The sequence below is a fragment of the Macaca thibetana genome, chromosome 15 (assembly GCF_024542745.1).
Source record: "Macaca thibetana thibetana isolate TM-01 chromosome 15, ASM2454274v1, whole genome shotgun sequence".
Lineage (NCBI taxonomy): Eukaryota > Metazoa > Chordata > Mammalia > Primates > Cercopithecidae > Macaca > Macaca thibetana.
In genome coordinates this window covers 74,773,229-74,796,563 of record NC_065592.1, presented here as the reverse complement: position 1 = coordinate 74,796,563, position 23,335 = coordinate 74,773,229, and the positions used below count along the sequence as shown (strand labels likewise).

General features: G+C 35.4%; 1 protein-coding gene across 11 annotated transcripts in view; it reads right to left on the bottom strand.

Moving 5' to 3' along the window:
- The window catches only part of KIAA2026 (KIAA2026 ortholog), a 133,971-nt gene that overhangs the window by 51,754 nt on the left and 58,882 nt on the right, over positions 1–23,335 (bottom strand). For 9 of the 11 annotated variants that reach the window (XR_007719885.1, XR_007719884.1, XM_050761688.1 and 6 more), the window contains 4 exons: positions 21,870–21,959; positions 9,149–9,208; positions 5,090–5,205; positions 82–269 (listed from right to left, as the gene is read on the bottom strand). Coding sequence is in view for 9 of the 11 variants with exons in the window: in XM_050761688.1 (XP_050617645.1) it covers positions 82–269; positions 5,090–5,205; positions 9,149–9,208; positions 21,870–21,959 (454 nt within the window). In the remaining 2 variants the exon portion in view is untranslated. The remainder of the gene's footprint in view (positions 1–81; positions 270–5,089; positions 5,206–9,148; positions 9,209–21,869; positions 21,960–23,335) is intronic. The other 2 variants (XM_050761680.1, XM_050761681.1) reach the window with 2 other exon arrangements.

The window sequence follows — 23,335 nt, the reverse complement described above, 5'->3', positions numbered from 1 at the left end:
ATTATCTTTTGCCTTCACAGCAAACAAAAACTTCTCTTTGTGCTTTCTGTGCTGATTTAAAAAAAAAGGTTTAATGCTTACCTGAATCAAAGTGATCTTTCTCCAGGATATCCAGAGGTTCTGTTAAGTCAATAGACTTACTGATTTCTCCCTTAGGAGAGTCTTTTCCAAGATCTCCTTCACCTTCATCAGTAGTCCATAGTTCTCTAGTAAATTTATCATGATCAGGTTGTCTTCTGAAATCATCATAGTCTTTCTTTAGGCGGCTCCTGAAATAAAATGCCCAACATAACAAATAATACATATGTATTAAATTCTTGAAATCTAAACTAACTTTTAACATTTTAAACTACATATGGAAATATTTTTTATTAAGTCATTAGAAGTTATGCTTTAATCTTAAAGTGTGTCTAAAATGCTTAGTTCAGTCTTGCCAATGCTCAGGAAGACAGAACCTATGGTACAGGCGTAAGAAACTTGAAACTTAAAAAATTATATGTATCTGGCCAGGCATGGTGGCTCATGCCTGTAATCCCACCACTTTGGGAGGCCAAGGTAGGCGGATCTCTTGAGCCCAGGAATTGAGACCAGCCTGGCCAACATGGTGAAGCCCTGTCTCTACTAAAAATACAAAAATTAGCTGGGCGTGGTGGTAGGCACCTGTAATCCCAGCTATTCGGGAGGCTGAGGGACAAGAACTGCTTGAACCCGGGAGGTGGAGGTTGCAGTTAGCGAAGATCATGCCACTGCACTCCAGCCTGGGTGACACAGCGAGACTCCATCTCAAAAAAAAAAAAAAAAAATACACACACACACACACACCTGCAAATTTCAGAATACAGATTTGAACATACCATCTGATCATCTTTTCTTTTTCTTATTTGAGACAGAGTCTCGCTCTGTTGCCCAGGCTGGAGTGCAGTGGCTCAATCTTGGCTCGCTGCAAGCTCCACCTCCCGGGTTCACGCCATTCTCCTGTCTCAGCCTCCAGAGTACCTGGGACTACAGGCGCCCACCACCACGCCCAGCTAATTTTTTGTATTTTTAATAGAGACAGGGTTTCACCGTATTAGCCAGATGGTCTCGATCTCCTGCCCTTGTGATCCACCTGCCTCGGCCTCCCAAATTGCTGGTATTACAGGCGTGAGCCATGGTGTCTGGCCTGATCATCTTTATAAAGATTGCTGTTAGACCAATTAAATGAGACAACAATTAATTTTTTTTCTAGCTGCACTGACAGATTAGAGAGTCTTAAAATTACTGACTATAACACATCTTAAAAGGTCATTTTTAAAAGTTTAAGCCAGAAATTCTAAGCACCAGTATCTATTTTTGCGACTATCATACAGAGAGTAACAAATCTATCACTTAATCCTGGGAGTAATTGTATCTAAACCCTTCAGTCTTAATAGAAATATTTTTTAAAATTAAGCCTAGGAAAACAAAGCTGAAAAGTAATCTTTCACAGAGATCCTTTTCATATAAAAACATAATAGCTTTATTTCTGAGAAACTAGAGATGGAAACATCTAGTATTTTAGAGATCCTTTATTATTCCTTTTGTTTTCAACGAAGTTTTCTACCCTATCCTCAACTTTCACCCTTAGTGTTGTTTATTCAAAAAAGAAATATGAACATATGTTCTCTATTTCCTCCCTCCCTCCCTCCCTGCCTCCCTTCCTCCCTTCCTTCCTTGACAGAGTCTTACTTTGTCACCCAGGCTGGAGTGCAGTGGCACGATCTCAGCTCACTGCAACCTCTGCCTCCCGGGTTCAAGCAGTTCTCCTGCCTCAGCCTCCCGAGTAGCTGGGATTATAGACGCGCACCACCACACCCGGCTAATTTTTGTATTTTCAGTAGAGACAGGGTTTCACCATGTTGGCCAAGCTGGTCTCAAACTCCTGACTTTGTGATCTGCCCACTTTGGCCTCCTAAAGTGCTGGGATTACAGGCATAAGCCACCACGCCTGGTCATGTTCTCCAATTTATTTTTACTACACATTCTTATTTGTGCACATTAGATTTTAAGTCCCACCTCTGTTACTTACTAGTTGTAAGACTTTCAATTTTAATTTAGTTTTTTGAGATAGGGTCTCACTTTATCGCCAGACTGGAGTACAAGTGGCACAATCTTGGCTCACTGTAACCTCCACCTCCCAGGATCAAGAAATGCACCCACCTGGCCGGGCGCGGTGGCTCAAGCCTGTAATCCCAGCACTTTGGGAGGCCGAGGCGGGTGGATCACGAGGTCAGGAGATCGAGACCATCCTGGCTAACATGGTGAAACCCCGTCTCTACTAAAAAAAAAAATACAAAAAACTAGCCGGGCGTGGTGGCGGGCACCTGTAGTCCCAGCTACTCGGAGGCTGAGGCAGGAGAATGGCGTGAACCTGGGAGGCGGAGCTTGCAGTGAGCCGAGATTGCGCCACTGCACTCCAGCCTGGGTGACACAGCGCGAGACTCCGTCTCAAAAAAAAAAAAAAAAAAAAAAAAAAAAAAGAAATGCACCCACCTCAGCCTTCTGAGTAGCTGGGACCACAGGCATGCACCACCATACCTGGCTAATGTTTGTATTTTTTATACATATGCAGTTTCACCATATTGCCCAGGCTTTATTTTTTTTTTTTTTTTTTTTTTGAGACAGAGTCTTGCTCTGTTGCCCAGGCTGGAGTGCAGTGAAGCGATCTTGGCTCACTGCAAGCTCCGCCTCGTGGGTTCACACCATTTTCCTGCTTCAGCCTCCCGAGTAGCTGGGACTACAGGCGCCTGCCACCACACCTAGCTAATTTTTTGTGTTTTTAGTAGAGACGGGGTTTCACCATCTTACCCAGGATGGGCTCCTCTCCTGACCTCGTGATCCACCCACCTCAGCCTCCCAAAGTGGTTTTTAATTTTTAAAATATTAAAATTCCTTAATTTTCTAAGCATCAGTTTACTTATCACAAATGAGAATAGTAACAGTACTTACCTCTCAGTATGTGTGGCACATAAATATTCAACAGATGTTAGTTAAAAATTGCTTTCAATTTATTTATGTTTTAAATTATTGTTAAGGGTTTTACGGAAGCACATGAGGGCTGTGAAAGGTATTAGAATGGGTTACTAAATGATAATCACAAAATGAATTTCCCTTTCAATCTATAAAATTGGAATGAAAAAATATCTATGTGGAGATAGTATAAAGTTCTCCTCCCTTCTCACTCTCAGTAACCTTCTTGGTCTCAGTTAATGGCTTTACTTCTTATTTCAAGAAAAATGGAGGCAATCAGAAGAGAACTTTCACATGCTCACACCTCATCTGCAACTCACCTTAATGTATATTCCTATTCTCCATCTCCCTACCTAAGCTAACACCTCCATTTAAATGCATCCTCTTACCTAATCAAGGATAACACTCTACTAAATGTCCCTTCCTTTACCTGAATCCATTTTTTGTCTACTAGATCATTTCCATCAGTACACAAACATGTTACTCTATAACATCAACAACGACAAAACACATTCTCTTAACCTCTTTTCCTTCCAGATACTGCTCCATTTCTCTATTCCACCTTATAGCAAAACTCCATGAAAGAAGACTCTTCCATTTCTTTCCCCTAATTCTCCTAAATAGACTTCTAAGACTTCTATCCACTTTTCTACTACCACAGCTTACCAAGGTCATTAATATGATCCTCATGTTGCCAAATTAAATAATAAATTCTTATTTCTCATTTCCTCAACCCATAATGAGCAGTCCTCCTTTATGAAACATTTCCTTACCTGGTTTCCAAAACACTTCTCTTCCTTGACTATCTTCCTATTTTACTGAGCACTCCTTCAAAGTCTCTTCTGCTGAGTCCTACTCATCTTGGCCACTTCTACATGCTGGAAGATCTAGTACTCGCTTTTGTTTTCTTCTCTATCTATGATCATATACTAGGTGATTTCTACCAGCCTTATGTCTTTAAATACAATCAAGAGGCTGACAGCTGCCAAATTTTTACCTCCAGACTCCTATACCAAACTGCCTATTCAATAACACCAATTAGATGTCTAAAGAGCATATCAAAGTTAACATGTTCAAATCCAAACTCTTCAATCCCCTCTACCTCTCAAATTCGCTACTCCTTGAGTTTCCCCTATCTCAGTTAATGGCAATTCCATTATTCCAGTTGTTTAGACCAAAAATAGTGGGTACCATCTTTTTCACTCCTCACTTTCTCTCATATCCGATATATCCAATCCTTAAGCAAATTCTATCAATCCTACTTTCAAGATATATCCAGAATCCAGCCACTCTTTGGTATCTGCACTGCTACTATCCTGGTCCAAGCCTCTACCATTTTTCTCCTGGATTACTGCTCTAGTATACTGGTTTCCCTGCTTTCATCTTTGTACCATTATATTTACCTCAACCCAACAGTTAAGAGTGATCGCTTTAAAACATAAATCAGATCATATCCCTTCCCTGCTTAAAACACTTCAATGACTTCTCATCTCACTCAGTGTAAAAACTCAAATTCTTAAATATCTACATGATCCGGCTTCCTTCCTCCTTACCTCTCTGACTCTTGCCTGTTACCACATTTCTCTTCACTTGCTCGGCTTTGGTTACACTTGCCTCTTTGCATCTCCACTAAACGCCAAACATGCTATCAACTCTAGGGTTTTAGTACCTTTTATTCCCTCTGCTTTCCCCTCAGAAATCCACACAACTCCCTTCCTCATTTCTTTAAGGTCTCTGTTCAAACACCAACTCACCAGGGAAGCTTTCCCTGACACCTGATTAAAGAGTAACCTTCATCCTGCCCAAATCGGCCATTTCTTAACCCCCTTAGCTTGCTTTATTTTTCTTCACAGTACTTCTTTTGCCACCTGACAATTGAGTGTGTTTTTTTCCATGAGAATGTAAGTCACAGAGTAGCGGCTTTGTTTAATCAACAGTATTTTCTCAGGGCTTAGAAAATGCCTTGCACACAGTGGGCAGTCAAAAATATCTGCCAATTTACAAATGACTGGAAAACTACTAAATGATTCCAGGACATCATCCAAAGATCATAAATTAAGGACCATAAAATAAGTAAAACAGATTATAACGTTTGAATTACCTGTTTCTTTGGAAAGCCTTCATTAACTTCGGTTCCCATGGCAGCAATTCATTTAAAAGACGGATCAATGTACTATGTAATTCTTTTACAGCTTGCCTCCGATGATACCATTTTCCCTAAAAACAATGTTTAAAGTAAATCCCTTAGATTTATTCTAAAAGTAAATGTCAAAACTTATTTTCTGAGTAAAATACAAAAACACCAATACTCCATAAAACATATGTCTTCTTCAGAAGCTTGAAGAAAGGGGGAAAATATCCTGTAATAAATTTCATTCAATATATGTAACAATTCTCACTTCTACCAGAGAAATCTGAAACCTGTTTCATCCAACTGGAAGATAAAAATTTTAAAAATGTTTTAAAATTGCATCAACTGTAAATGTTTTAATAAGTCATTTGTTAAATATATGTAAAAATACAAACATTTATATAAATTCATTAAATAAGTATGACATGGGTCATTTCAGTAAAGTTATTGTAATTTTCCCAAAGAGTGGGGAAAAGGGAGAGAAAAGGTACGTCTGTTATCAGGTCCAAAAGCAGTCTTTTTAACAAACTTCCTAGGAAATTTTACAATTATTTTATTTTACAATGTTTCTAGCCCAGAAAAGCAACCAAGCAGTTACTGTTTTCAATACTCTAATGCTATAGTAAGAGTTAATAATTACTGATGTCCTCTCAATCTGCTAAGTATTAACCTAGGTATTTCACATCTATATATCTAGAGAGAGCTCTAGCATTTACAAAAAGCCTTCTGAGATATGTGCAGTGTTATGTTCACTTTACAAATGATGAAAATAAGGCTCATAGAGATTAAATGACTTAAGGTCCTATAACTTAAACCCATATCTACCTGATTCTGAAGTCCAAGCTCTTAGAATCACATCACTACCTCTTAAAAAGTACATCACATAAATTCAATCTGACACAGGCTATAAAAACCTCTAGAAGATACACCTCACCTGTATATATAAAATTATTTGAATAACATAGGAACAATAAATTTATAGCTGCTAAGCCACAGTATATACCTGTTATTACCATCATCTACTGTTACATAATCATGTTGGGTTTTTTTTGAAATGACTTTGAGATATAATTCACACATCATACAATCCACATGTTTTCTTTCTAACAAAAGATACATAATTATATACATTATGGGTCACATTTAACATGCATAAACTTAGATTCTGTCTTATAGCAACTGTTGAGTCCATTTGCATATAAGTAGAACACTAAGGCAGAAAAATTACCACTATCTAGAGCAAAAAGTATTACAAACATGTGCATAAATTTCCCAATATACATACGGTTATACATATACATATATATATGACCTTCAAATTTCAGTCATGAAAATTTTAGTCATATATAAACCTGTGTGATGAACAGTATAGTTTTACAAAAAATATTCTGTGATTTAAACCAGCAGAATGTTTATGCACATAAACAGGTAAATTTCTACCTCTGAGGTTTTTATATCTTAGAAGAGGAATTGCTTACTAGAAGAGTAGGAAGATACGAGATTATATATGTGCATATGCACATAATGAATATGGAACCTAGGCTCATGACTAATTCTTGTTTCTTAATGGTATGATGAATCACAGTATTAAGAAAAGAAATTCAAGAAAAGTAATTTTTATTTCAAATATTAATTTAGATAGGCCTCTTGTTCAATGTGTTCTAAAGTACACAAAGGACCCAACTTAAAAATGAGCTACACCTTACAAGTTTATTTTTCTCAAAGAGACGTTATAAAAGTACTTATTTTAAGCCATGAAAACAGAACTATTAAACTGGTACACAATAAAATCAAACAAAAAATAACTTTCATTTAGAAAAAGTGAACTTAAAATAGAAAATAGGTAACTTTTCCCTTTTTTTTTTTTTTTGAGACGGAGTCTCGCTCTGTCGCCCAGGCTGGAGTGCAGTGGCCGGATCTCAGCTCACTGCAAGCTCCGCCTCCCGGGTTCACGCCATTCTCCTGCCTCAGCCTCCCGAGTAGCTGGGACTACAGGCGCCCGCCACCTCGCCCGGCTAGTTTTTTGTAGTTTTAGTAGAGACGGGGTTTCACTGTGTTCACCAGGATGGTCTCGATCTCCTGACCTCGTGATCCACCCGTCTCGGCCTCCCAAAGTGCTGGGATTACAGGCTTGAGCCACCGCGCCCGGCCAACTTTTCCCTTTAATAAGGCATGTACACCTTGAAAGTTTTTCTCAAAGAAATGTTATAAGATAGTAAAAAATGCTTATTCTAAGCCATGAACACAAAAGTATTACATGATACGTTATAAAATTGAACAGGAAGTAACTTTCATCTAGAAAAAGTGAACTTAAAATTGAAATTAGGTAGACTTGTAACCAACATTCTTCCACTTCTCAACTATTTGGCTTCAAAAAGTGAAATGGTGAGAGTGGAAGTAAATCTTCCCTAAGTTAAAGAGAGAAGAAGAGGAAAGGTATGATGGTAGGGAGACTATACTCTTTGTGGCAGAATTAACTGGAAAACTGTTCAAAGGCTAGGGAACACCAGGCATGCTGAATTCCTCAGCGGGAGTTACAGGAGAAAAATGACAGTTGTAGAATTACTCTGGGCAGTATGACTGCTGCCTGGATTAGCATGTGGTAGTGCGGTGGGGGATGCAGAAGAACTTACTTAGGTCTAGGTAGATGAGGCACAGGATGGGGAGACTGTGTAGCTGGGATGTTGTTATATCAAGATATTTGTCAACTGTATTTCTGTCTCTGTTGAATTATTAATATTAATTTTTGTAGAAAAGAGTTTTTAAATGATTAGAAAGTTTTTACCTTTTAATTTTATTTTCATTACTAATCTTAGAAATTTAATCCAAAACAGATAAATATACTACTGAACTAGAAGACTGTATATAAGGAAGGAAGCTTAAATATTATGATCAGAGAACAGACTTCTTTCATACAACTCTGTCTCACCCAGTAATCTGTTTTGAAATGTCTGTTATCTTTTAACGTTATATGCTTTGTGGCCTTCTTCTCTTTCTTTATATATTTTCAGTCTGGGGTAGTGGTGGTATAATATTTCATTCATAATTTGAAAATGCTTATTGAATCATTCTATATTTGGAAATCAAACCACAAAGTTTATTATTTTCATAACACAAATTATAGGAAAGTAAAGATTGATAAAATGCTTTGTCTAGCAGATACATATGAAAAATAATAACCACAACAAAGGGCACCCCTATACCCTGCCATGGAGAATGTGAGTCAAGTTTTTATGTTGCTCAAATGCATGCAGAGGTTTAAAAAAGTTGAAAATTAACTGTTCTGGGATTGCTATTTGAGCTAAGGTGTTTTAATTACTGAGAGTAAAAGGGAAACTCACATTGCCTGTTTCATGTATCATCTTCTTTGGTCAAAACATGGTGCTTACAACCCCAATCAAATTAAAATGACACTGTCCCTTTCTACTTAGTAGTGGTCTCAGAGTTTCACGGTATACAATGAAATTAACGTGAAGAGAAGAAAAGTTATATAAAAGAAATTAGAGATGATAATCTGCCTTATCTTGGGTCTAATATAAAAATCTATTTAAAAATCAAACAAATATTTATTTGAACGTTAAATCAGGTCATTAACTAAAACCTACTAATAGCTTTTCTGATTGATCAACTTTATTCATATACACGGACAAGGGAAAAACAAAGAACAATGATCATGTTTCATCTAGGATGAAATTATTAAAGTTGAAAGGAAACTCAAAGGGCATTTATTTTCTAGAAGAAAATGGTCTAAAGTTATACAGTGAAGTACAGTTGACCCTCTGTATCCAACCACAGATATAAAATATTTGGAAGAAAAAAAATAATGAATGGTTGTGTCTACACTAAACACATACAGACTTTTCTTTCTTGTCATTATTCTCTAGACAATATAGTATATCAACTATTTAAATCACATTTACATTGTAGTAGATATTGTAAGTAATACAGAGATGATTTAAAGTCTACAGGAGGATGTGTGTAGGTTATACATAAAGACTACACCATTTTATATAAGGCACTCGAACATACATGGATTTTGGCATGAAGGTGGGGTCCTGGAACCAATCTCCCAAGGATACTGAGACACAACTGTATTTGCAGATAAAAACAGCCATTAGACTAGAATTCTACACTCTAAATACTAGCATCTAATCTCCTTCCACTATACAATGCTGTATCTCTTGGACCCCACAAAGACAATTCCTAAAGAAGAAATAGATTATATTGTGTAAGTACCTATATTTACACGTAGGTATCTCTGTATTGTAAGAATTAAAATCTCTAAAACTTATTTTAACTTTTATAATTACAATAATAATTAAAATTATAATGACCTAAAGTTAAGAGTGAATTAAAAGCAAAACAGCAAGTTCTTCTATCTTCAAACACAAAGAGAGAATATGGATGTAATAAAAATCAGAAAGGCTCTTAAGACTTTCTCTATACTGATTAATACAGAAACAAAGATAAAAATGGCAGATAATTTAGTAAAAGATCATTTGTGGAGTAGTGCTATGACTTTCTCTAATAAAAATATATTTAATAAGCTTTATACATCTAATTTTAGTTCTGACTTTCCTTCATAAACAAGTATGTGAATACAGGGATAAGTTAACTGTTTCCATGTTAGAATTTTCACTATTTTCATAGTCAAAAAATACTAAGAGAATCTCAATGCATTATATGAATTTAATAATTCAAATATTTACTGAAGGTCACTTTATAAAGTGGCAAGTAGTATTTTTCTTTTATGAATCAACAAAAGTATGAATTTCAAGTGTACATTATGGAACCAAAGGCATACAATATAATTTAAATTTGAAGCTTACCTTTCATGCTTTCTCATCCAATGTCCACTGCAGCTGCAGATTGCCAGCTCCCTTTCCATGAGATGGCCCAACTACCAAACACTGGAGGTTTTATAACCCCATAGGGATTGCTACAAAGAAACTGGTCTATGGTCACAAGGTAAGTCCTTCATTATATTATGCAGTTTTATAAGTTTTTGAGTGTAACAGATTAATAACTTAAGGAATCATAAAGGAAAATAAAAAGTAACTTACAAAACTACACAATATTGTAAAAAGAAAAGTTGCATCTCTATGTACATGAAATGAGTGGGGAGGGAAACTTACCTCACAACTAAAGAACAACTCCATTCTGCTACAGTAATCTGGGATGAGTATAACAGCACCAGCATAACACTGGCTGGGGTGTGGCAAGGAGAGGGAGTTGGCAATCTACTGATGCTGGGGACATTGGATACCTAAAAAGGAAGAAAAAGAGGGACATAAATAAATTCTAGATTAAATGTCTCATTACCACAAATATATTTTGCATACCTTAATTTAGATGCTTTGTACATTAAACTTAGGTGAAAGTCACTTGTTTATACAAGTCATACAGTTACTTACAAAGATTTTTCTTATATCTAAACAAAACAGGTATCAGCCATCATATGAAGAAAACATGAAAACGATGTAAAAATATACAAAGAATGCTTTTTAAAATGGAGATGGTATAACTGTGTAGATAACATTTTTATTAAAAAGAACAGTACAAAACACGACTTACACAACAAAAGTATGAATGCTATTTTCCTATGTGCTTTTATTTACAAATATGTTGTTAGATCACAGACACATGAAGCACAAAACATTTTTTGTTACAAGTTTAATTCTTGTCACAGACATAAATTCTGTGGTAGAGAAGGTATTAAATATCAATATATTATGCTTTCCCTCTTTTTTTTTTTTTTTTTTTTTTTGGAGACAGGGTCTTGCTCTGTCGCCCAGGATGGAGTGCAGAGGTGCGATGTCGGCTCATGGCAACCTCCACCTCCTGGGTTCAAGCAATTCTCCTGCCTCAGTCTCCCTAGTAGCTGGGATTACAGATGCCTGCCACCACACCCAACTAATTTTAAATTTTTGTATTTTTTTTTCAGTAGAGATGAGGTTTCAGCATATTGACCAGGCTGGTCTTGACCTCCTGACCTCAAGTGATCCACCTGCCTTGGCCTCCTGAAGTAGTGGGATTACAGGCACGAGCCACTGCGCCCTGCCATATTATATTTTTCAATTAAAACGCAAATACCTTTTAGAAAAGCTAAATGGATCCCTATAAAAAGAAGTCTTATTTAAGGGTCTCGTGCTCTACTGACTGAGTTAGCTGGGCACTTAAAGATGTCTCATTTAAAATCACTAACTATATCCAAAGGTATAATCTAAACTCACATGTATAAAAACAGCATATATATAATAAACTGTAACTAAGTATTTTAATAAATGAATTATTTGACATTCTCCTTCGTCTAAGTACTATTAAATGAAAAGGTAATACTATATTCAATAAGTATTCACTTATTTTTCTTACTGCTTACCTACAGAAACTACCACCATATTAACATATTCCTGCATATTCAGTTTTGGGAGTAAAACATCATGTTAATCATGTTGGTGCACAGTACCTGAAAAAGTGCTATTTTGATAGTATAATCCATATAAATATGAAAAAAGTTAAAAAGTATTTTAACACTGACAGAAGCTCTAACATGAACTATTACATATGCTATTATTTTCTCTTGATAGTTTTACCAATTTTTACTTAGGACTAGGAGAAAAGGAACGTGTTTGTACTTTAAAGGCATCCCACACTGAATACATTGAATAGTTTATCCAACATTTCCATTATATTTCTAAATTAGCATTTAAATAGAAAGCATGAAGGCAAACTACAACAATAACAATAATGATAACATTGCAAGTTTCTCTGTCTTCTGGCTTTGTAGAGGGGGAAAACCTGGGTGACAGGTCACATTCCTGGTAAGGTAGTTCACTATCACTGGGGAAGAAAATCTAACAACATACATTTAAGAGATAACGTGCTACCATTTTCATTTATAAAGAAGAACGAACTGTGGACTAGAAATTAACCACTGGTTGAGTATCTGAATTTGACTGTTTTCAATAAATTGATGTTAGCCAATAAATTGATGAAATTTTAACGGATCTATATATGCTATCAGAAAGATGGGTTCTCAAACAATTCACAGCACAATCTAAACCACAAAGTAATGGTATGTTTATTTGGCATAAGAGGGGCATAAAAAGTTCCACATAAGTGACATTAAGACGGGAAATATTTGAAAAGCAGGGACAGCATCCTACTTACTTTTATTTTTTCATATTCTCTCACAACGCCTAACACAGAAAAGGCCCACAGTAAGTGTTCCATTACATAAGCACATTTCTCATGTAACTGAGGTTTCTTCCTTAGATACAAAAGATTATTTAAAAATTGATTAAAATGTTCCTAAAATATATCTTTCAGATTTTCTGACAATATGAATATAATCTAACTCTGGATGACTTCGGTCATCATTACGAACAAGTTATTTTGTTAGTTTTAAGCTCCTAAGACCTGCTTTTATGCTTTTTTTTCAATTGTCTTTTTAAAAATTATTCATTAGCCAGGCATGGTGGCTCATGCCTATAGTCCCAGCATTTTGGGAGGCTGAGGCAGGTAAATCACTTAAGCCCAAGAGTTTAAGACTAGTCTGAGAAACATGGCAAAACCCTGTCTCTATAAAATATAGAAAGATTAGCTGGCCCTGATAGCGTGCACCTGTAGTCCCAGCTTCTGGGGAGGCTGAGGTGGGAGGACTGCTTGAGCCTCGGAGGTGGAGGTTGAAGTGAGCCAAAATCACACTACTGCACTCTTGCCTGGGTGACAGAGTGAGACCCTGTCTCAAAAATAAATACATAAATAATTTATCAGTGTTTCATGCTGTCAGCAAATCTGCCTTAAACATCTCTTGTTCTAATTAAAAGCAGCTGCTACTATTTGTTAGAATTACATCTTAAAGAACTGGTTTCCCATAAGGTCTTTCTATTTTAAAGTGGTGGAACATCCACACGTGTACTCTGTGCTCTCTATTTAGGCTCCTTTGTGCTCTCTGCTGGATTCTGGGTTAATTTTCCTTCAATATATAATGTATAATTTTTTTCTTTTTCTACAGAGTCTAGTAAGATGCTAGGAAAGTTTTATTAATGTTCAGTCTATTCAGTTTTGACATAATTTCCCAGCTCACAAAAGGCACTGAATTAAAGTCTTTCCAAAGATTTTTATATCTCCTATAATACAAAAACTCAGAATGATGTAAAGCTTTTTTTTTTTACCTTAACCTCCATAGATTTAAATTCAATTTTCCAGAACTGTGGAAGGTAGTAAAGAAATTGTTAAACAGAAGACAATACAAATTTATTGGGACTTTGAAAAATGTTTGACATTTACAGTGTCACTTATATATGAATAAGGGTATGTGATACGTGATTCAAAAAGGTTTAGGTGGCCGGGCGCGGTGGCTCAAGCCTGTAATCCCAGCACTTTGGGAGGCCGAGACGCGCGGATCACGAGGTCAGGAGATTGAGACCAATCGTCTCTACTAAGAAAATACAAAAAACTAGCCGGGCGTGGTGGTGGGCGCCTGTAGTCCCAGCTACTCGGGAGGCTGAGGCAGGAGAATGGCGTGAACCCCAGAGGCGGAGCTTGCAGTAAGTGGAGATCGCGCCACTGCACTCCAGCCTGGGCAACAGAGCGAGACTCCGTCTCAAAAAAAAAAAAAAAAGGTTTAGGCTGGGCGCGGTGGCAATCATGCTTGTAATCCCAGCACTGTGGGAGGGTGAGGTGGGTGGATCACAAGGTCAGGAATTCGAGACCAGCCTGGCCAAGATAGTGAACCCCGTCTCTACTAAAAATACAAAAATCAGCTGAGTGTGGTGGCGTGTGCCTATAGTTCCAGCTGCTCAGGAGGCTGAGGCAGGAGAATCACTTCAACCCGGAAGGCGCAGGTTGCAGTGAGCCGAGATCACACCACTGCACTCTACCCTGGGCGACAGAGCAAGACTCTGTCTCAAAAAAACAGGGTTTAAAGCAAATTACAAAAGACACACTAGCCTGTAATCCCAGCACTTTGGGAGGCCGAGGCAGGTGGATCACCTGAGGTCAGGAGTTTGAGATCAGTCTGGCCACCATGGTGAAACCCCGTCTCTATTAAAAATACAAAAATTAGCTGGGCATGGTGACACATGCCTGTAATCCCAGCTACTAGGGAGACTGAGGCAGGAGAATCGCTTGAACCTGGGAGGCAGAGGTTGCAGTGAGCTGAGATCATGCCACTGCACTCCAGCCTAGGCGAAAGAACAAGACTCTGTTTCAAAAAAAAAAAAAAAAAGTAAAAAGAAACACTAGAAAGCTCTTGACTACAGAAGCATTTGTACCTAGGGCAACTCCTTTGAAACTCAACTCTGTGCTGGGATATATGGAATATACAGCATTAATTACCTGCCTGATGTAAAAAACAATGTACAATCTTTTTTCCCTTTAATGGGAACTTTGGAAGAGAGAGGTTTTCAAACATTGTTTTCATGCAAGTTTCCCTGATGAGATTCAAACTATCAAGCCAAACTGCAGTAAGTAGTAACAGTGAGCACTGTAAACAAAGGTTAAAATCTAGTTCTTAGTTGTGTCGAGTAGGATATGAATGAAGATCATGCATTTTCAAATAATTCAGTGACTACAGTCAACAGAAACTTTGTTTGCCTGACCAGTCATATATGTCTTGTTCACATTTCCTATCATCTAGGTCCCCATTTTCATTATTATTCTGAACATGTCAGTTAACATTTGATTCTTCATAAAATTCATGTTATTTGCCCTTTTACCCTACTCCCAAACAACATATTAATACAAACACGTAATTAAGGGAAGTGAGCAAATGTCTATGGTGTCTGGTGACTTATGAATAAACACAGCTTGAAAATAAAAGATTAAATCTTTTATAAAAGGACAGGGGCTAGCCCAACCAACCCTAACTAAAAATAAAAATTTTAGCACTTTGGGAGGCTAAGGCAGGAGGATCGATTGAGCCCAGGAATTTGAGACCAGCCTAGGCAACAAAGCAAAACCTTATCTCTACCAAAATATGCAAAAATTAGCCAGGTGTGGTGGTTTGAGCCTCTAGTCCCAGCTTCTCTTGAGGCTGAGGTGGGAGGATCACTTGAGCCCAAAAGGTCAAGGATGCAGTGAGCTATGATTGTGCCATTGCACTCCAGCCTGGGTGACAGAGCAAGGAGCCCCTACCTTAAAAATAATAATAATAAATAAATATTTTAATCCACAGGTTGAGGATAAAATCTTAAACTCTGGAAGTGAATTCCTTGATGATGGGAACTTAGTTTTAATCTCTGGATTCCTACCAAGTTCCTGGTACTATACATAGCACATAGAAGACATTCAGAAAATAGTTACCTAATAAATAAGGATAGAATCTGTAACTAAGCAGGTAAAAAGCACATTTTATCTGTTGTGCAACATTTCCAAAAGGTCATTTTAATTTTTAAAAGATTTAGTATAACTATTTAAAGGAAAATTGATTTTTTCCCACAGCTGAGAGAGTTTTCAGTTTTGTTAACCATTAACGAGTTTACCAGAAGATCTAGAATAAAAAACATATTTTACACATGATTTGACTATTAAAACCTTAAATAAAACTAATGTTAAGAATAACTTAGAGATTATTACAACTATACTTACAACCAAAGCCATGAAGTAAAGTAATTAGGGCTTACTGAGGACTCTGAATGTACTTAAAGCTCCTTACACTGTATTCTATACAGCTGGCTATAAAATAATATTAAAAATATTGACTTGAAACCTCACTGAGAAAATGGGACATGAAATGGAGAGAAGAGGGAAAATTCCATTATCCTTCTATATAATAGAATAAAATTTCTTTTTTACAGGTGTTAGAAAATAAGATTAACGCACAACAATTTCTTTGCCTTGTATCAGTATGCATATAGTGAAAGCTGTTATTAATGTTATAAAACCACTTATTACACCTAGTTTTAAGTGGTTTTATAACATAACACACTACCATTACATGTGTAGTAAGTGGTTTTATAACATTAAGTGGTTTTATAACATTATATGTAGTTTTATAACATTGTTATTTTATAACATTATTTGTCAATATTTTTCCATTTACTTATGTTATCATTCCTTATAATATTTTCAGTTAAGAACATATCATATATTTCTAAAACTGAATAAAGAAAATACATATATAACCATGTTGTTTTTAACATTTCCTATACTAAGGGAAGCCAAGGTCAAGAATCTTTATTAATCATCGATGGAATTATGAAGGGTAAAGGTTAACACAGACATTCATAAGTTCCATCAAGGACAAGACTTAATTAGAAGTATATTATGTAATAGAATACTCTCTAAGATGAGATCTGGTATTATGATTTCACTGATTTCTACCTAACTTTCAAAACATCAACTTAGTAAGTTGGCAGCAGTGGACAGAATGAAATAAGGCCCTTAGCAAATACAGGCTTTTACCAGGGTTTTACAACCTCAGCACAACTGACATTTGGCACAAGACAGTTCTGTGTTGTGGAGGAATGTCTGTGCATTGTAGGATCATTACAGTGTAGGATGTTCAGCAGCATCATTGGCCTCTATCCATTAAATGCCAGTGCCACTTCTTCAACTATGACAATCAATGTCTCCTAGGGAAGGGGAGCAAAATCATTCCTGATTGATAACCACTGGCTTATACAGAACTCTGTGACCAAAAAACTGGGGGGGGGGTTAGCATCTCTGATCTAAGCTTCTGACTTCCCTAATACTCAGCCTAGCTAATGTATACCCTTTGGTTAGGTAAGAGAAGTATTATTATTGTATTCTGAATTTACATTATTTTAAGAACATAATAAAGATTAACTTTATCCATTACTTGAAATTTCTTTATAATTATTTTTAACATACCTTTTTACATACTGCAATCATTATGTACATATTATTTTGTATGTCTTTTTGTTTTGAGACAGAGTCTTGCTCTGTTGCCCAGGCTGGAGTGCAGTGGTACAATCTCAAGCGCAGTGGTATGATCTTGACTCATGGAAGCCTCTGCCTCCTGGGTTGAAGCTATTCTCCTGCCTCAGCCTCCCGAGCAGCTGGGATTACAGGCACGCGCCACTACAGCCTGGCTAATTTTTGTACTTTTAGTAGAGATGGGGTTTCACCATGTTAGCTAGGCTGGTCTCGAACTCCTAAACTCGTGATCTGCCCACCTTGGCCTCCCAAAGTGCTGGGATACAGGTGTGAGCCACCGCCCCTGGCCTATTGTGTATGTTCTTAAAACTTAACATTTCACAAATATTTCCATGTTGTGAAATTTTACTAGCTATGTAACAGTGTGTTAATATTGTTTGGTTATCATCTCCCTACTGCTGGACATACGGATTGTTTCCAAATTTCCACTACTAGGGGTGGTCTGCTAAACACACCGTTGCATATATTACTTTTGGCGGTAGGGAGAAGAAATGGGGAGAACAAAAGTTAAATTCCAAATAACATCATAGGATCAAAGTGCACAGGCAGTTGTGCTCAATATGTATAGCTTTCCTTACATATTGATTATAAAATTTAGAAATAAAATCTTAGATCCTACTCAACGTTGAGGGGCTTATCTGATAAAAGATGTATTAGAAAAGATGTGGTCTTACATTTAAAATTTACTTATCAATATTTATATAAGACTTTCATTTATCATCACATAACCCAGAAGAGGTTTTTTTCCTTATAAATAAATTTTTATTGCAAAATTTTCACTTTTCCTCATACCCAATCTCTATGAGGGTCTTCCTTAATTGAAAAAGATTGAAACTTCTTTGAAAATCAGAACTATGATACAGAACATAAAGGACATTGAACAAATATGAGGGAAAAGGGGATTATATGAAAAACTTAGAAATATAAGTTTGGTGAAATCTTCCAATTTTTATTATTTAGAAAGCAATACTGTCTATTTCAAATACATAAGATCAGGTAAAGTTATCAATATCTTAGCTTTATCTTTCAGGAAAACTAATAAATTTCCTACACTAAAAAACTATTTTTTAAATAATTAAGCAAAATGCAAATTTTATCTGCTAAAACTACAAAAATAAAAACAAAATGTTCCGATTTCTTCTTTAGATCATGAAAGAATGCTATGATGTAAATAATGATGAGAAATACATTGTTGTATATTTACCTCAACCAGAGGTCTCACTTTTAACAAATCTCTGATAGATAATTAAGTTCAGTACCAGAGGATCTAAAGGATGATGAGGACTTTTTGGATTAAACCCCTAAATGGAGTGATGGGACCAAGTGAACTGAGTATAAATTTCAGGAAATTAAAGCATTTTTCTCTTCACATTATTAACCATAAACAAAATTAGTTGTTTTGCAAGGATGAGTAAACAATCTAAATTTTAAAACACTAAGTCTTCCAGTACAATGAATAGTTCAATGACAAAACCTCTAAAAGGTTAAAAAGACCTTGTTAAGTAAACATAAAGCTGCTCTAAAAAATAAAGTTTATTAATTAAAAAAAAAAAACTTTTAAAATGGAATATTCACCTGAGTGAATAAATGGGATCATTCTTCCCTGTTGCTTTTCTACTTTGGTAGGAAAAACTATCTGGAAAGTCCCTGCAGAGAAGCCTCCTGAAGCAGCTAGGTGTTTGTATTATATGAATCCATGTTAAATCCTCTATCACATGCGTAATTTCTATCTTTAGTAATGACATTTATGACAAAGAAATATTTATAACAGAATATATCTTCTTTGTTACTGGAGCCATTATCATAGATATGAATGTTGATAATAAAAGAATTGTTTTGGCCCCAGATACTTAGTTTTGACAGTGATATACTCTTATGAAGATCAGTATTAATACTTCATTTGTCTGACAATAGTGAAGGAAGGCCATAAGACAAGGAATCAGTCAAAAGAGTTGTCACTATTACCAAGTTTACACACTTCATTGTTAATAAAATCCTTCAGGTCCTCACCATGAACTCAATTCTAGTAAGTATGGTTACCTGCTTTCTTAATCCACAATATATCAGCTAGGGCAAGTATATGGACACACACAAGAAATGACAGGTGACAGACAGCCTGGCAATGAAAAAAAGACAGAACAAAAGCAAAAATACAAACAAAATCCTTCAAAATATAGTAACATAAAAGCCTTTTGGTGAATGTTTAATCAGAACTACTAATACCAACAGATTTTTAGAGTAACAATATTGTTATTCATAATAACGACCCTCAAGTCATAAAGAAAAGGTTAAATTGTGTTTAGTACAAGGAGTCAGGGAAGTTTTTCCATTAAAATTAAGTTTTAGTATCAAAGGTTTAAGTTTCAGTTATCTAGAAATTCAGTTAAGTGGAACACCTTACTCCCAAATGATGCCAAACTGGTAGTAAACATAAATAACATAACATAACATACATTACATAACATAAACATTCAATAAAGTTAATTCTTAGAACATCTATCACACTCAATATTAGCTTTTGTAAAAAATAAGGAACAATAGATGCAAACTTTTATTGTCTATTTGCTTTATGCTATGTGGCCGTTTCATTGGTTAAGATAATCTGTTTATGTAAACAATCTTTTAAACAGTTTAAATTAAGGAGAAAGAGCTCTTATGTTGGTAATCTCAGTAAGATTATCCCTGCTAAGTACAGTTCCAAGAATTTCTACTTTTTGAAGGCTGGAAAACATATTTTAAAACTAATATGCAAACATCAGGGGGCATGCACAAGTTAAAAGTTTAGAGATACAAATCAACTAAACCCTAGGGTAATCTAAAATCTACTGATTAACATGCCCTCAAGGAATACAATGTCAAATATTTGTAGTTTATCTTTTCTTCTTTTTTTTGAGTCAGGCTCTGGCTCTGTTGCCCAGGATGGAGTGCAGTGGCATGATCACAGCTCACTACAGCCTCGACCTCCTGGGCACAAGTGATCCTCCTGTCTCAGCCTCCTGAGAAGCTGTGATTACAGGCATGCACCACCACGCTGAGCTAATTTTTTATTTTTTGTAGAGATGGGGGTCTAGCTATGTTGTCCACATTGGTCTCGAGCTCCTGGGCTCAAGAAATCCTCCCACCTCAGCCTCCCAAAGTGCTGAGTTTACAGGCCTGAGCTGCCACGCCTGACTGTGGTTTATGTCTTCTTTTACTCTTCTTCTACACAGTACCAATGGAAATGAGGTGAATGGCTTTACAGAAGCCTCTAGAATGCTTGCAGAAGTCTTTTTCTCCTATAATATATGCCATAAGTATATAATTCAACTATGCTTAAAACTATGCATTAAAAAACCCTCTAATTTATAATATGGGAATAAATAAAAGTTATGTTTAACTGTAGCATTAAAAAATTGGCAAATTTATTTAACAGAATTGTTTAGAATGAAATATGGACACCTCCCTAAAAACAACTTCTGCAAAAAACAGTAACACTCTGATATTTTAAAAAGACTATTCCTTCCTATTAGTGAACAGAATTAGTCCTTTCTGAGCATAAAACATAAAAAAAAAAAAAACCCTCTGGCTACAGAGTAAATAACATTTACATAGCATAAATGTCTGAGGAATATATCACAGCAGTAAATTTTAATGAAACGCATGGTCTTCCACATCGAGACTGCCTATACACCTAAAGTGTATGTGTATAAAAATATAATAATCTAAACAATTTTTAATGAAAATATTTCCAAAATATGCAGTTTTCCACATTCTCAAGTTAATTACTGAATGTTTTCTTGCTAATTGATGACTATCATTATAAGCATTTATTCTCTCTCTTAAATTACCATGATACTTTCAGGGTTATCTATCACACATGAGACTTCTGGAATGCTTAAGGCTGTTTCACCCTAGTATTAAGTAACTTCAGAAGGTTGTATTTTTATGGTACTGCAATCTCCTTTCAGAGTGCTACCAACGTGTCTTTCCTAACAACATATAAAATGACTAATACAAATCTGCCGATATCAAACTTGCTGAATCACTAACCATATTTTACACATATTTATATTAACAGGTTCTGAGCATAGATCTAAAAGTGGCTTCATGATATTCCTAAGGTGCAAAACGAAAGGTTCAAAAAAAATGATTTTCTTCAGGTTTAAAGCCTTTCCCATTTATTTATTGGTATGTAATTGTGTTTAAAATCTGTGCATAGCCCAACTATAAATGCTAGTTAAACAGGTGTTACTGATTTAATAAATAGTAGAATTGAGTGTTTTACCAAGTATCGGGTGAATAAATATATGCCCTTAAACTCTAGTCTCTCAAGAACAATAAAAATATTAGAAAATGAAAGTAAAAATTATAATTTAGAGGATACAGTGAAAGTTAAAAAACTTTCACCAGATAAAGGTTCTTAAAAAAGTCATATTGTTAAGTATGTATCAAAATCATCTGGGGCAGTATTAAACAATTTATATCTGTTTTTATGTTACACTGAATTAAAATTTTATGTTACTAAGCAATAAACTTCCATTTGCATATAACTATTAAGAATATTTGCAAGGCAAACATTAACCAAAAAAGTACCAGTCAGAAAACAACCAGCCAGTATACTGGGAAATATCTAAAACTATACCTGATACAAACCAGGCAAACAAAATTAATTTAACTGCCCTGGCATGATTTCTATTAAAAATGAAAACTAGATCACACAGGAGAAATAAAAGAAACAATGTTTCTATCTTTCATTGTAAATTTTCATGTAATCCAGGAAAACAAGATTTCAAAAAAGCTTTAGGAAAAAGCAGGAATAAATTTTAATGCTGACAATAATAGATAGAACTTTTGGATCAACACCTACCGATTTTTTTCTACTGTTTTCCAGATCTTTGAGTTCATTCTCGATTTTTGTGATTAATTCCCTGAGTTCATCAAGATTAGTGCAAATAAGCTAAAATAAAACACAAAAACACAGCTTGATAACACATAATATAAAACACCCAAAATGTGGTAACAGAAGTTGTTTTAACACACACTGAATTCACAATTATTTTTCTCTGTAATAGTAAAAAGCAAGGAAAGTTCTGCAGTTTATATTTTAAAATATATTTATTTACTTGCTATGATATATGAACTTCAGGCTTAGTATAAAAGAAGCTGAAATTTCAACATTGGTGGTTTTATCCCACATCCCCACCTTTCAGTTTGCTTTATAATTCGGGTACTTTCTTAACATTATTAACTTTCAGCCCAGAATGACAAAGATCTGGAAACTCACCCTAGATTTCACAGGTTGTCAAATCACCTTTAAGAAATGCTTCATCAGGCAGTCTCCCAGTAGGTGAATAAACACACTCCTGGAGAACTGTTATACCTTTTCCTTGGTTTGCTAACTATACAATTTAACAAACCTTAGTTACTGCTGTTGGGGTTGCTAAAAGGACTGCAACTATATGTAATACATTCAAAGACAAACAAAATAAAGTACACATTCTTAATATCAGTTTAGTATTCTTTAATAAAACCATCTCCACAGATAGCATCTATTTCCTTTCATAATTGTGTGGCTCATTTTATTTCACCTGGTAACACTGGCAAATGGCCAAAACAATTATTAGTCATTAACAACTAAACTAGCTTGGTTTAATTACTAAAGTTTTAGTGAACTGTCAGCAACAATAGCAAAAATATTAGTAACGACATCTTAGTTTTTGTAAAATTATACTGAATTTCTCCAATTCGTTCAATACATTTTTTCCTAAAACAATTTAAGCTATTTTTAAAAAAATTGTGAAAAAGAACTAGATTTCTGAAACAAAACTGCAACCAAATAGACAGGAAAAATCTCAGATTAATGAAGTCTTGTTGTAATGTTTATACCATGTGATAATTTAAAAAACATACTGTACTTATAAATTACTGATTCGCCATTAGCTTTTATCAGCCCCATGTTTGTTACATTCATTAATTTCCATGTAAGGGAATTGTTTTCCTAAAAGGCACTTTCTTTTGTTAGAAGAGCTAACAAAAACAACAAAAGCAAAAGTGGGTTACAACAAAATAATTCCTCATGGTTACTGAGTGATAAAAATAAGACAGAGCCCCTTAAATTTCTTTTACTAGGTTAAACCATATGAAATTGCTGATACGCTTTTCATCTACAAAAATGGCAAGACAGTTCAACCTAAGAGACTAAGAAAAAATTGTCACAGATAATTTGTATTAACAATTACCTATTAGGAATATCTATATAATTTCAAACTCATAGAATTGACTAAGCAGGGAAAATATGTACTTAAATAATCCAGATTAAACAATTTGAGAGTA